The sequence below is a fragment of the Myotis lucifugus genome, unplaced genomic scaffold (assembly GCF_000147115.1).
Source record: "Myotis lucifugus unplaced genomic scaffold, Myoluc2.0 scaffold_323, whole genome shotgun sequence".
Lineage (NCBI taxonomy): Eukaryota > Metazoa > Chordata > Mammalia > Chiroptera > Vespertilionidae > Myotis > Myotis lucifugus.
The window spans coordinates 522184-535472 of NW_005871371.1; the positions used below are offsets into that span (position 1 = coordinate 522184).

The window sequence follows — 13289 nt, forward strand, 5'->3', positions numbered from 1 at the left end:
TATATATATATAATTGATTTTTTTTACAGAGAGGATGGGAGAGGGATAGTTAGAAACATCAATGAGAGAGAAACATCGATCAGCTGCCTCTTGCACACCCCCTATTGGGGATGTGCCTGCAACTAAGGTACATGCCCTTGACCTGAATTGAACCTGGGACCCTTCAGTCCGCAGGCTGATGTTCTATCCACTGAGCCAAACAGGTTAGGGCTCACATCCATAGTCTTATCTTCTCTTTTTCAGAGGTATCCCTTGCCTTGTAGCTCTGTTCATTTTCTACTTAAAAAAATATATTATTAATTTCAGAGAGAAAGGGAGAGGGAGAGAGAGATAGAAACATCAATGATGAGAGAGAATCACTGATCGGCTGCCTCCTGCACGCCCCACACAGGGGATGGAGCCCACACCCATGCATGTGCCCTGACCGGGAATCGAACCGTGACCTAGTTCATAGGTCCACACTCAACCACTAAACCAAGCCTGCTGGGCTCTACTTTTTATTATCTTCTCTATCAGTTGTCTTATCTTTGCCACCAGAGTCCTTTCTGTCATTAGAGCCTGACTCTCCGCATCTCTCTCTTTCTCAAACCTATGCTCCCCTCCATTGCCAGAGCATCTGTTGCCTCTGGGCGTGACCATGCCCTCACTTTCCTTGTTTTTGTTCTTACCTCTGGGAACCTCTCTTACAGCAAAGTGCTTTCCCCACTGATTCCACTTTTTTCATGGACTTTCACTTACTTTCACAGCCTGCCTCTTCTCCTCTCCCATGAAGGCACACAGATTCTTGGCCCCTTCCCTTACTAAACCTGTTTGTGAACTACATCTCACCTGATGACACCCTCTCTCAGAACATAAACACCTACCAATCATGGCCCAACCTGCGAATCCCATTGATTCATTGGTCTTTTCTTTCCCAATTACTGATCCTCTCTACACCATCACAAGCAGCCTCTACTTCTTTACCGTGACTCCATCTGAGTTAATCCTCCATGTTAAACGGAGGTCAGCTCCACGCAACCTTCCTGACTGGCCTCTTCTCTCCCAGCCATCTCAGACATTGAGGGCTCAAGCCTGCCCATTTCAGTCCCATGAACAAGGGAAGCATTTCTGTTGAGCTCAGTTTTCATGTCTGGAAGAAGTTGGTGGAGATGGTCAAAGCATCCAGGAAAATGTTGGTGAAAAGACCCCTATGCTTCTCAGCCACAATCATAAGGCATCCAAGAGTTAATGAATGGGAAAACTCAGAGGAGGAGGAGGAGGAGAGAAAGAAGGAGACGAGAAGTGTTCTGAGTATATATAGGGTGCAGGAAGCTAAACTTAACCTCAAAGTCTGAGTATATATAGGGTGCAGGAAGCTAAACTTAGCCTCAAAGACTGTGGGCTTACTTAGATCCAAGAGAGCTATTTCCATAAACATCTGAGTTTTTTCTTTAGAAAAAAGTATGTTAGCAAGAAATTGAGGGATTTCAGGGGTCAAAGAGACCCAAGAAATAGTCAGGTCCAAATAGACCCTTGCTTCTCAACAACTCTCAGGAGACTTTGTAAGAACTAGTGACCTGGAAAATTATTGAATGGCAGATAGGCATCTATGTGGTTTAGGGGCTTCAGTAAGCAAGGAATTCCCCACACCACTAAGCAGGTTGATTGTCCAAGATTTAGATTCAGGATAGGCATGCTTTAAAGAGCAGCTTCCTAGCAACACTGGACACTCAGCCCAAGAACCAACCCAGGCCTATTTGATTGCATTGTCCATAGTTTCAGACAGTTTGACTTCTGGGTCTCTGACGGTCATTTTAAAGTGGGGCCAGTAGAGACCCAGCAGCTTCCCAGGTACTTGCCATTGATGAGGAGGCCAGAGAGAGCAATCTGTGCCTGTGGGAGCATGCTCAACTTTAGGCTACAAGAGCGAGCCAGAAAAAGAATGCAACCCCAATGACGGAGGGGAAACTAGGTGTCCCAAAGCAGGAGAGCATTTTGGGGGGTGGGATGAGACAGAAAGAAATGAAGGATTCCCAAAGTCAGAGAGAACCAACCTGCCCAAGCCAGTGAATTACCTGAGATTTGGTGAGTAAGACTCAGCCAGTTCTGCCACAGAACACACAGGGTTCTTCCAAAGGAAAATGGGGAAAAAACATAAGGAGCTATTTTCAGTGACATTGGTTCCAGAAAACAGGCCAGGGGCAGGAAGTCCCACTGCCAATAGCCAAGTCAGTACCAGCTTCTGTGCGAAGCCCAAGTTCAGATGAAAATAGAGCTGCCTTTCCGGGCTTTCAAGATCCTGAAGCTCAAGAGGCACATGCAAGTCTTGGGGTTAAGTCACGGAAAGAAACAGAGTATGAGGCAGAGCTTTCCAGCATTTGAGAAACGTCAGAACAAGGAGGAACTCCAGGTCGAGGCTTAGTTTTTTCATGGGAAATCGCGTGTCTACTAGGCCCTTATCTATCCAGGTAAAAGGAAAGAGACAAGGCCTGTATCATGCAACCATCAAGCAGGCCCTGAGGATGGGAGTAGTCCTAGCAGACACAGGGGTGATGAGAACCCTGAGTCATTGACAAAAATGTCAGATTTCAATGATCAAAGAGATAAAAACTTCCCTGGAAACATACAAGAAACACAACTTTTTATCACAGTTGAGTTGGGTCTGTCTTCTGGGAATGCATGGCCTGTTATAACAGTTGTGAGTGCAGGAAGCCAAGAATCAGAGAGCAAGGTGATAGATACCCTTTGCTTAGGCCTTCAATATCAACTGGACATGTTCCCATAATGTCCACAGCCCTGAGGGTGTAGTTCCCTTGGTAGCCCAATATGACCTTTACTAGTCTTTTCAAACTTAAGCAAAAACTCAGGGATGTTAAATATTAAGCCCAAGATTGCCCATTGGTGAGGCCTGATGTCCTGAGAGTATATGGCTTTCATTCCTATTCCTAGTTGTGATTGTATGCTGAATGTAATGCTAGAAAATTTTGTTATTTGCAGTTCCAGGAAGCCAAATCTTTGTGGGAAAACAAAATGGAGTCCTATCAGTAGAAACTTATTCCAATTTACCTGTTTTTATTTTAAATATTTTTCTTTATTGATTTTTAGAGAGGAGAATGAAGAGGGAGAAAGAGAAACACTGATTGGCTGCCTCTGGCATATCCCTACCAGGGATCAGGCCTGCAACCTGGGCATGTGCTCTCACCTGGAGTCATCAACCTTTTGGTGCAGAGGATGATGACCAACCAACTGAGCCCCACCAGCTAGGGCCCAATCTATCTGTTTTAACATGACAGTACAAATATTCATTTTTATTGTGTATCAGTTATGCAGCTTAAAAATTAAAAAGACTTCACACATCAAATTAGGAGCACTTCTTTAATGTAGGTCTTGGGAAAATCAAAATAAATGCAGCATACACCTGGACAATCCTGTCCCCTGCTGGCGAGAACTGACAGCAACCAGACTGTCTCAGATTAATTGTACTAACAAAATAATTCTTAAAATATTTTTTTTTAAAAAAAATTTATTTCAGAGAGGAAGGGCGAGAAATAGAAACATCAATGATGAGAATCATTGATTGGCAGCCTCCTGCACAACCCCCACTGGGAACCAAGCCCACAACCCGGGCGTATGCCCTGACCAGGAATCAATCAAACCATGACCTCCTGGTTCATAGGTCAAGGCTCAACCACTGAGCCACACCAATCGGGAAGACTCAGATAATTTTAGATAATGATTTATGAAATTGGAGAAAAAAAGACAACATAATCCATATCTGCTGAAGACAGAGAAAAGGCTTTAAGTGTAAGGCTGTGAAGTTATGCTCATAAACACCTGTAAAAGTCCCATTTGTTAGTATATAACTGGGTTCTAGTATCCAGTATGAAATTTTAATTTTCAAGCTTACCATACCAAGACTTCTGCTCCAAGTCTTTCATAGGAGCTAGGGGAAAAATGTACACAAATGAGCAAGTATTAATTTGACTTGTACTACTCATTATTCTTTTGCTAAAACTATGTAAATATATACTTTACATTAACTTCAAAAGCTGAATTTGAGCCTTTCATTGAAGAAGTCTTTCATGGGCTTATAGAGGACTCTAGTTGTCCAAACTAGAAAACACTGCCTTATTTTGCAAAACCTGAAAGTTTATACCTCCACATCCATTAACTCACTGAATCCTTGCAAGAAAATATCATTTTATGGTCGAGAAAACTGAAATTCAGAAGAAAATGTCTTGTTTAGAGCTAAATGTGGTGACATGGTTCTAAATATGCTTCCTACCATATTTCACTGTCTACCAACATACTACCCAAATATCTATGATTATTGATGTTCACTGTTTGAATCTGCAGTATTACTTCAACTTATACAATAGATACATGGCTCAAAATTGAATGTAAATCTGAGTTTTATAAACAGAAGTTTTATCTTATTAAAGCTGCTTAATATTTAGAAGTCCTATGAGAATTCCATTTCAATTTCTCCATATTTACAAAAAAAATTTTTCCCCCCTAAATGAGAGCAATTCTAAAATAATCCATATTGGCAGGTGGCTTTGTCTTAAGTAATTTTCAGGACACAGATAATTCACCACAGGAATGAAGGAATTTAGGGGATGAACAAAATACCTGGTACCTTGAGCTTCCTGTGGGAAATGAGTTAAAAGGACATGATGGGATTAATGCTGATGAACTCAGAAAATTAAAAAAATACCCACTTGATATAATAGAAAGATGGTTCTCACTATAAAGAATTAAATACTTTCACTACTTATAGGGAGAACTCAAGGTCCGAAGAAAGCAGGCCCAGGTGAAAGAGTGAAGGCACACAAGCAGAACACAATACATGTCTAAATTATTTAAAACCTAGTGTACCCAAGAATCAATACACAGAGGAGGAATAATTACAATGTCTGTTAATTTATAATGTTCCTTTATGTTTTAAAAGATAATACTATAAAAAAGTTTTAAGGAGAGACTTCTGTTCTGTTACAAAGTTTAAGAATCCTGAAAGATTTTAACTAAGAATTAAAAAGCAAGAAATATACAAGGTTTAAAACAACAGTTTGGGAAATGTTAAGTATTTTCATTATTTAGAAAAATGTAAGCATAAACATGATGGGAAAAGGCTGTTGGGATGTGTCCATATTTATTTTCTTCTTTTATTTGTGTAGACTTAATTCCATTGCTTCACCAAACTATATAGAACAAGCCAAAAGTTCCTAATATGAAGGCAAATTCTGAGCAAAATGAGCACCAACTTCAACAACGATTTTCTACAGTAAACATACTCAGCAATACAATTTAAACATTCAAAATATTTGATTTTGTGCATATTAAAAATATGCAGTCTTATATTGACAGCATTTCCATTTAAAAGAACAATTTCCAGAGATAACCGTATTCTTAGCTGCTTGTATGATCACATTTAATAGACATTTCTAGAAAAAATGACATTAAAAACCCACTTGACTGATTTTCCCCTTTCTAGTCCGAAATATGCCGTTTTAATTTTAACAATTTATACATTTTCTGGATTCCCTTAATAACCTTTTTTCTTTTCACAACACTGGCAATGTCAAGGCTCCCAAAGGCAGAGCTGGGATATAATTATACCATGGTAGAATGTGGGATGAGAATGCATACATTTGTTAAAAATAATTTTTGTACTGTCTGTTTTAAAATTCGTTACCCCATCATTAGTGCAAATAAAGCTTGATCAATATTTTAATTTTGCCATGTACATTTTATCTTCTCAATTCTGATATTTAAAAACCTATTCTATGTAGCTTATAAAAATTTGAATATACTAATTCAGTTTTAAATGAAAGTTTTGTTGCCTGAGCTTTTTGGAAATTCCTTTCTTAATACATAGTAAATATCAATTAAGCACATGAAAAATATACAGATTGAATTGAAATGCCCCCCCCCCAAACCTAGAATAATGTTCATAAAAAATCATATGTATTTCTCATTAGAAAAGTCTGATGAAACAATCTAGTATAGTTCTGCAACTTAATATATGTTAGCATGATGCAAACTCTTTTTACTTTATCCTCTGGTATTTGAAATAATTTGGGAGTTACCAACAAAATTACATTTTGAAGACAAGCTGTTTAAAAACAAAAACAATTTTATTGTAGAGTAAAAAAATATTTTAAAAAAATTTCCAGTTCACTTCTTTGGCTCCAAAAATGGAATTTTCCTTTCCTTCTCACTCTTCTGAGATTTTAGCAAACTTATTATTCCTTCCCCTAACGTACAAGAATTCTTCACATTTCTACCTTAAAAAATAAATTGGGAGACGTGTATTCATCTACACTATACAAGTAGGGAGGGTGGGAAACATGCAATAATGAAACACATTGTCTGTGAAGAACTTTATAAAACAGACTGAAAGTTAGCCTGCTTTTGATTATCACGATGCACTAGTGACAGTACATTCCTCCTCTCTGGGGTAGAAGGCTCCTACTGGTATGCTTCCCCCACCCTCTTTGGTAAGCCACTGAACGAGACACCCCTCAATTTCTCTTCTGGCTTCTTATATCTTCATCTCAATGAAATTACATACTTGATGAAAAAGCACTGTCTTCATACTGTATCAATGGCTTTAGTACTTACTGATCTTCTTTATGCCCAAATCAATGGTTTTCATATCTAGTTGCTAGGAAAGCAAGAATAAAAGCAGGACTACTGAAACCACACAGAGTATAAGAGAAAGTGAGACATTTAAATAAAAGACCAGGCTACTGCTTTTTCATAGTTTAATTAAAGCTAAAGTATAGGTGAAGGAAAAGTCCTGAAAATAAGGGTTGCATTTGGGAAAATATAAAGGGTACACTTAAGTTAGATGAACAAGATAAGGGAGAAACTGCTATATAACATTTAAATTTAGTAAAAATGGTAATAAGTGTACATAAATTGAATTTCAAAAGGGAAAGGTTAATCAATATTCCAGCTGGTATCTTTCTTATTCAAAACTCAAATACTGAGCTGAAGGTACTTTGGAAGCAAAGTTATTAGACTGAAGTTATTGAGACTGAAGAAATCAGTAATGAGTATACCACACAGTTCACAAAGTACCGTCCCATCAAATACATGAGCTCATGTGAGTGCTCAACAATCCTGCGAGGCTCCAACAGTGGGAGGTAATACATACATCTGAGGATAAATTACTGACTGCACCACATCATCATCAGGTGATCTTGGGAGTATTATTTAACTGCTTTGTACCTTGGTTTCTCCATATGAAAAATGGGATGACTGTCCCTACCTCATAGCTGTTGTGGTAAATGAGAAAATAGATATAACACTTTAATATAACAGCCGGTCCTTGGTGAGTGCTCAATAAATGCTGCTGTTATTGTTATCATTATTTTTACGGGTAAAGAAACATACTTGGAGAGATCTAAGTCATATGATTAGTAAATAGCAAAGCTAGAAGTAGAATTCTAGAATGGATATATCCCTACTACCCTATATTACCAATGAAGATATACTTTTAGAGTATAGATGAGCCTTTTGCACAATTTTTACAGTTTATTTTTTGCAGTTGATAATGTCATTTGAGTAAGACAAATTCCACCGAATTAACAACATCATTTCCAATGAAAAAACATACTTCGTTTAGTGGTAATAGAAGTTAATTACAGGCATTAAAAAGAAATGGTCCCTATGGACAATTAGGGTAGAGACTGGAATCTAGGATTAGAAAAAGTTAATTTTAGTTTTTTTTCAACCCCAGAAAAATGGAAATATAGTCTATTAGTTAGTAGAGAGCAGAAAGACTGCAAGCTTTGTAACTGCAGGAATATTTGTTTACTCTCAAGACTCTTGAAATGATTAGTAGGTACACAAATACTGGTTTAATGAATGTTTAAATTTAAAAAATCAACTTAAAACATGCCCTTAAACAGGATTCACTTTGCTCTGACATGCTTTCCTTTCCATCTTTAACTATATGGTAACTATAAAGTTTGGCATATAATCAGTCACCTACCCATAAAACAGGGAACTTTTTATCAAAAGATTCAAAGTAAGAAATAAAAGACTAAATAAGGCCTTGAATAGCTTTATTGAAATCTGTATAAATAAACATGCACATTTCAAATGTAAACTCAAGTGAACTCAAGTGCGGACAAAATTATAACCTCTGTCATGCAGGAGGTTAGTTTACATTTTAAAAAAGTAAAGAAAAAAAGAAAAAAAAGAAAACACCGCCCCCCCCCCGCCCCCCGCAAAAAAAACCGAACGAAAAAAAAAAAACAACAAAGCAGCTTTTAAAATACCAGGATGTAAAACCAGCTTTAATATCAAGGTATAAAGCAAAGCCATGATCAACATACCTCATTTATTTATCCTGGTCAAATGCATTTCTTAAAACTTTTAAATGCTAACATAAATAAATAATTTACCAAAATGTGCACTCACAGAGTGAACTTTTATTTACAATACACAATTTATAATCTATTGTATTTGATTAGTTCAAGTGAAGAACATTATACTTTTTGCTTTAATAACAGTAGGACACAAAGCAATTTCTCAGGTAGTCGATATGTGAAATGTGCCCCAGCATTTAGATTTTCTATTAAAGGCAGTATTGTATGCCAATTTACAATACATTCTTTTCAACTAGATCAAAGGGAAAGCAGCAAATGAAAAATGTTTCAAATGTTCACACATATTTTTGGCATCCTGGATCCTTAAATGTGGTGAACTAAAATCAAATTCAAGGTTTGTATGCTTTATATACTGTACAGGTTCTCACTCTGGAACATGCAAATGCCAATTCTCTTATAGCAAGTTACCTTCTGAGAAAAGCTGTAAGGCTATGGTGAATTCCATCAGGAACACACAAAGAAAGTTAACAGACCTACCTTTAAAGCCAATTGTCCAATAATGATTTAAAGGCCAGTATATGAAAAAAATTTCTCATCCTAAGCTTGATGTAATTATTACTATGGATACAGAATACTATCAAGTCTGTTCTTATATTACAATTGGGAGAGCTAAAAGTTGACAAATTACCAAAAAATGGGGTAGAGAAAAACAGACAGCAAAAATTTTAATTTGGGACCAACACCAGATTAAAAATATGCATTTTAATACGAAGAAAGTAAAAAAGAATTTGAATGTCTAAGGAATAGATCCCAATAGCTGTAAAAAACACATTTAACTGAACAATGACTTCAGATGGAGCATGAAATTTAGAACCTGTTTCCACAGTAGCGATAAGATGATTTTAATGATACTACAAAAGGAAGTAACTTTTTCAAGATTGTTTCTTTTATCTTGATTTGGTTTTTTAATAGGCCCACACTGATTACCAGGGATAGTTTGAAAATTTGGTTTTCCAAGGATACTACTGCAGTATTTATGTCACATTGATACTGCAGCTAAATGCTTGATGCACATGAACTAGATTATTCAAAAACTAAGTTCAGCCATAGTTTTCTTGCAGTATTATTAGAGCAAAAAATGACCAACATCCACAAATTTAACATTTGTCATCAATTAACTCACATCCAAAAAATTAAAGAAAACATAATTCATCAAAACAGCAGCAAACTTAAAAGGGATTTATTTGTGATTTCCTATATATATTTAGCTTGTAAATACAAGACTGTAAATGTATTAAGAGACAATTTCTGTTAAAGTTTTTCATTGTGTTTCACTTCAAGTACTGCACAAGTTAAAATCTGATAAAGGATTTACATTCAGTTATCTGAAACTCCCCATCTCAGACGTTTGTTTAATGTGGTGGATAACTTCATTTCAATCGATACCACCAGCAGGAAAGTCTCTCTTTTATGGCTTCTAGGACTTTCATTAGTTAGTGTGCATACAATTTTCGTTTTCTATATCATTGTCATTATCATTGCTATCTTCATCACTTTCTAATGGGATGCCTGCGGCAGCTGAAGCACCTTTAGTTTCTCGGTCAAGAGGGAAAAAGCCAGTTCCACTGAAAGTGTCTTGTCTCTGGTAGAAGAGTACATATGCTGCTTTGGACTGTTAAAACAAGCAGAGGATGTTAAAAAGGTCATGATTCTCAAAGGTCACATTAAATATAGTATGAATTTTTACCTGGCAACCAATTTTGGTGATAGGGCATACATCAAATATAAAAAAACCACACAGTCAGATGGAAGTTATAAAAATTGATTAAATGTAAGGTTACTTCTACTTATAAAAGTGGAATGGTCACTGGAATTTTAACCTTTTTATTCTTTTCTAAGTTAGTTGGACAGGTGAATAAATGCAACAATATAACAGATTAACCTAGGTACTCTAACATCAACTAGAATTCTATGCCTTCTTCCCTCTTGTCTCTAAGAAGCTTCTTTGTAATACTAATCACATCATTCCATGTTTGCTGTAGAGTCCAACTTCTGTCTTAAGGCTATTGTTCCATCAACCATCACTGTGTATCTTGAAGGAGTCCTTATTTACTGGACTTCTTGACATTAAAAGTCTTCCTCAGCCAGAATGGTAATCTAATATTTATCATTTACTCTCCTGCATACTCCTCAATTCACTATGACCTAATTGCTGCCCCAACCATTTTAATGAAATAGTTTTCACTAGAGTCAATAACCTCCTATAAACAAATTAAATAAATGCCTTTTTTAGTTCTTTTAGTCAATCTCTCTGTAGCATTTTATGCTCTACTACTCTTCCCTGCATCCAACCATTTTTAGCTTCTGTGATACAACTTAGATTTTCTATCTCTATGGTTTCGTTTGACCTTTCTTTGGGCTCATTAAATCCTATCTTTTAAAAGAAATCACATTCTGCCCTAAGCCCATCACTCTTTCTCAATCTGTATCTTCTCAGTAGGTGACTCATTCAACCTATGGCTTCAACTCCTACCTAGGACCCACAACTCAAGCCAGTTCTTACCCCTGAACTCTAATTCTATTAGTCCAAATACATAAAGAGACTTTCCACTTAGCTATCATACAGGCACCTCAAACTTCAACACAAATTTTCTTTCTTTAGTTCCTATTTTAGTAAATTGTAATTTTTTCCTCTTTGCATCTCTATTCTATATCTGTATCTTCATTTATATCTAATCTTAATCAAGTTCTTTTAATTCTATGTAGTAAATCTCATAAATCCAGTCTCCCCTTGTCTATACACTTACTACCACTAAAGTTGACATACAATATTATATTAGTTTCAGGTGGACAATATAGTAGATTTAGAAGCTTTTACTGCTTAAATTACATGACAGCCTCCCTTCTGCTGGTGGCAGAACATGGCCTTTCTGCTTTTCTCAGTGCCCTTCAATCTATCTTCTATAGTGTTCTCAGACAGATGTTAAGATGCAAATTTAATAATGTCCTATTACTTAACAATCACCCAATGCTTCTTACAGCCTTTAAAAAAAAAAGAAGAAAGTCACTTGTCTTAATCTGAGTCCCAAATTTAGCTAATTTCTGCCCCATATCCTTAACAAGAATCTTTCTTTCAGTAATACTGAATTACTTGCTGTTTCCCTAAATGTCATGCTTCCTTACTTTTGTAGATACTGTTCTTTTTGCATAGAATATTTTGTTTCTTTTGTCTAATTTACTCTTATTTGTACTTGCAGACTCAGGTTAAACACTACTTTCTTTTTTTTTTTAAATATATATTTTATTGATTTTTTTACAGAGAGGAAGGGAGAGGGATAGAGAGTTAGAAACATCGATAAGGGAGAAACATCGATCAGCTGCCTCCTGCACACCCCCCACTGGGGATGTGCCCGCAACCCAGGTACATGCCCTTGACTGGAATCGAACCCGGGACCCTTCAGTCCGCAGGCCGACGCTGAGCCAAACCGGTCAGGGCAAACACTACTTTCTTTATGAAAACTTCCCTGCAGTGGTCCTGTCTCCTTTAACCCCAAATCACATAAGACAGCTGCCTCCTTTCAATGTAGCCAAAATATTTAATAGCACTTATCATATATAATCGTTAATTTGCTTATCTGTCATCTTTAGATTGTAAACCTCTTGAAATGATATTTGTCTTTTAACCTAGCTTACAATAGTTTTAAATATAGACTCAAGTACTTGTTGACTAAATGAAGAACCATTATTAAGAGGCAAGGAAACATCTAATTCATATATTATATATAAACAAGATATTTATTTGAAGGCAAGATTAGAGCAGTGTTGTCAAAAAGACTTTGAAAAAGGATGTAAGCTATTTCAGGATTGAAAAGTGAGAGATATGACTTGACATTAGAAGTCTAAATATGAACTGGAAGTGTAGTCCATTTAGGCCTATACACATTTTAAAAAATATTAGAGTTCATGTCTGTTCTGTTATAGCTATAAGGAGATAAGCAACAGTACAAAATTTATATGTATATACATATATTACATATACATAAAAAATAAAACATTTGTAGGGAAACAACTCAAAATTATGTTTCATCTGTTCATCCAATGACAGGTTAAAACCATGTCAAATAAATGGGCCTAGGAGTTTATTAATTTACAAAGTTGAACAATTTAGGTTGAAGAATTTTAAAGTATTATAAACTAGAACAAATGCTAGTCTCTGCCCTCAGGAATATATAATTTAAACTTAGAAAAATGGTAAAGCAGTCAGCACTTTACACATCAACAGAAAACTTCTGTATAGAAAATATAACATGAATAAATACTATATTTCTTAATCTTTATACTTCTTAATCTTTATAATATTATGATCAATAAATAAAACTTATAGAAATATAAGCTTTTATCAAGCAAATCTTAACTTTCTTCTTAGAATATACAAGTCATTTTTTTGTCAATCAATATCTTATAATAAAAATCTGCTCTGATGGGAAGCAAAACAAATGCCAATATTTTGGCTCTGGCTGTAACTGATAAACGAATGCAAGTGTGACTAGATGTAGCTTCCTAATTTTTCTGCTATTTAGAAAATATTAAAGTAACAATACAAAGGGTTAATTAAAAAAAATATATATATAATTTCTTTTACCTAATTATGTAATTTTGAGTTTAACTGTCATAAAGGATAAGACTTTACTTTTAAAATCATATGTATAGTAAGGCCCTTAAAGGACTTCTTTTTCTACTTTAACATTCTGACTTTAAGTAATCTAGAAATGTCTGAGCCTATTTTCTAGAGAAAAATTTTTATTATAAAAAGAAGTTATTATTTTCCTTAGAAAACTCCAATTTTCATGTTGAAAACTACCAGGAAAATTTTCACGTTGCAATTTGTACTTTTAAATTTGTTAGTGGGCAAATTTAGAAAACAAATTTTCACTTAGGGGACAATTTTACATTTCTTTAAATCAGAGC

General features: G+C 35.6%; 1 protein-coding gene across 6 annotated transcripts in view; it reads right to left on the reverse strand.

The window, feature by feature from the left end:
• Positions 1–8267: 8267 nt before the first annotated feature.
• Positions 8268–13289, reverse strand: part of USP15 (ubiquitin specific peptidase 15) — a 108995-nt gene continuing 103973 nt past the window's right edge. For 5 of the 6 annotated variants that reach the window (XM_023764229.1, XM_023764230.1, XM_023764231.1 and 2 more), the window contains one exon: positions 8268–9993. In XM_023764229.1, coding sequence (XP_023619997.1) covers positions 9811–9993 — 183 coding nt within the window. In that variant the 3' untranslated portion in view covers positions 8268–9810. The remainder of the gene's footprint in view (positions 9994–13289) is intronic. The other variant, XR_002832107.1, reaches the window with a different exon arrangement.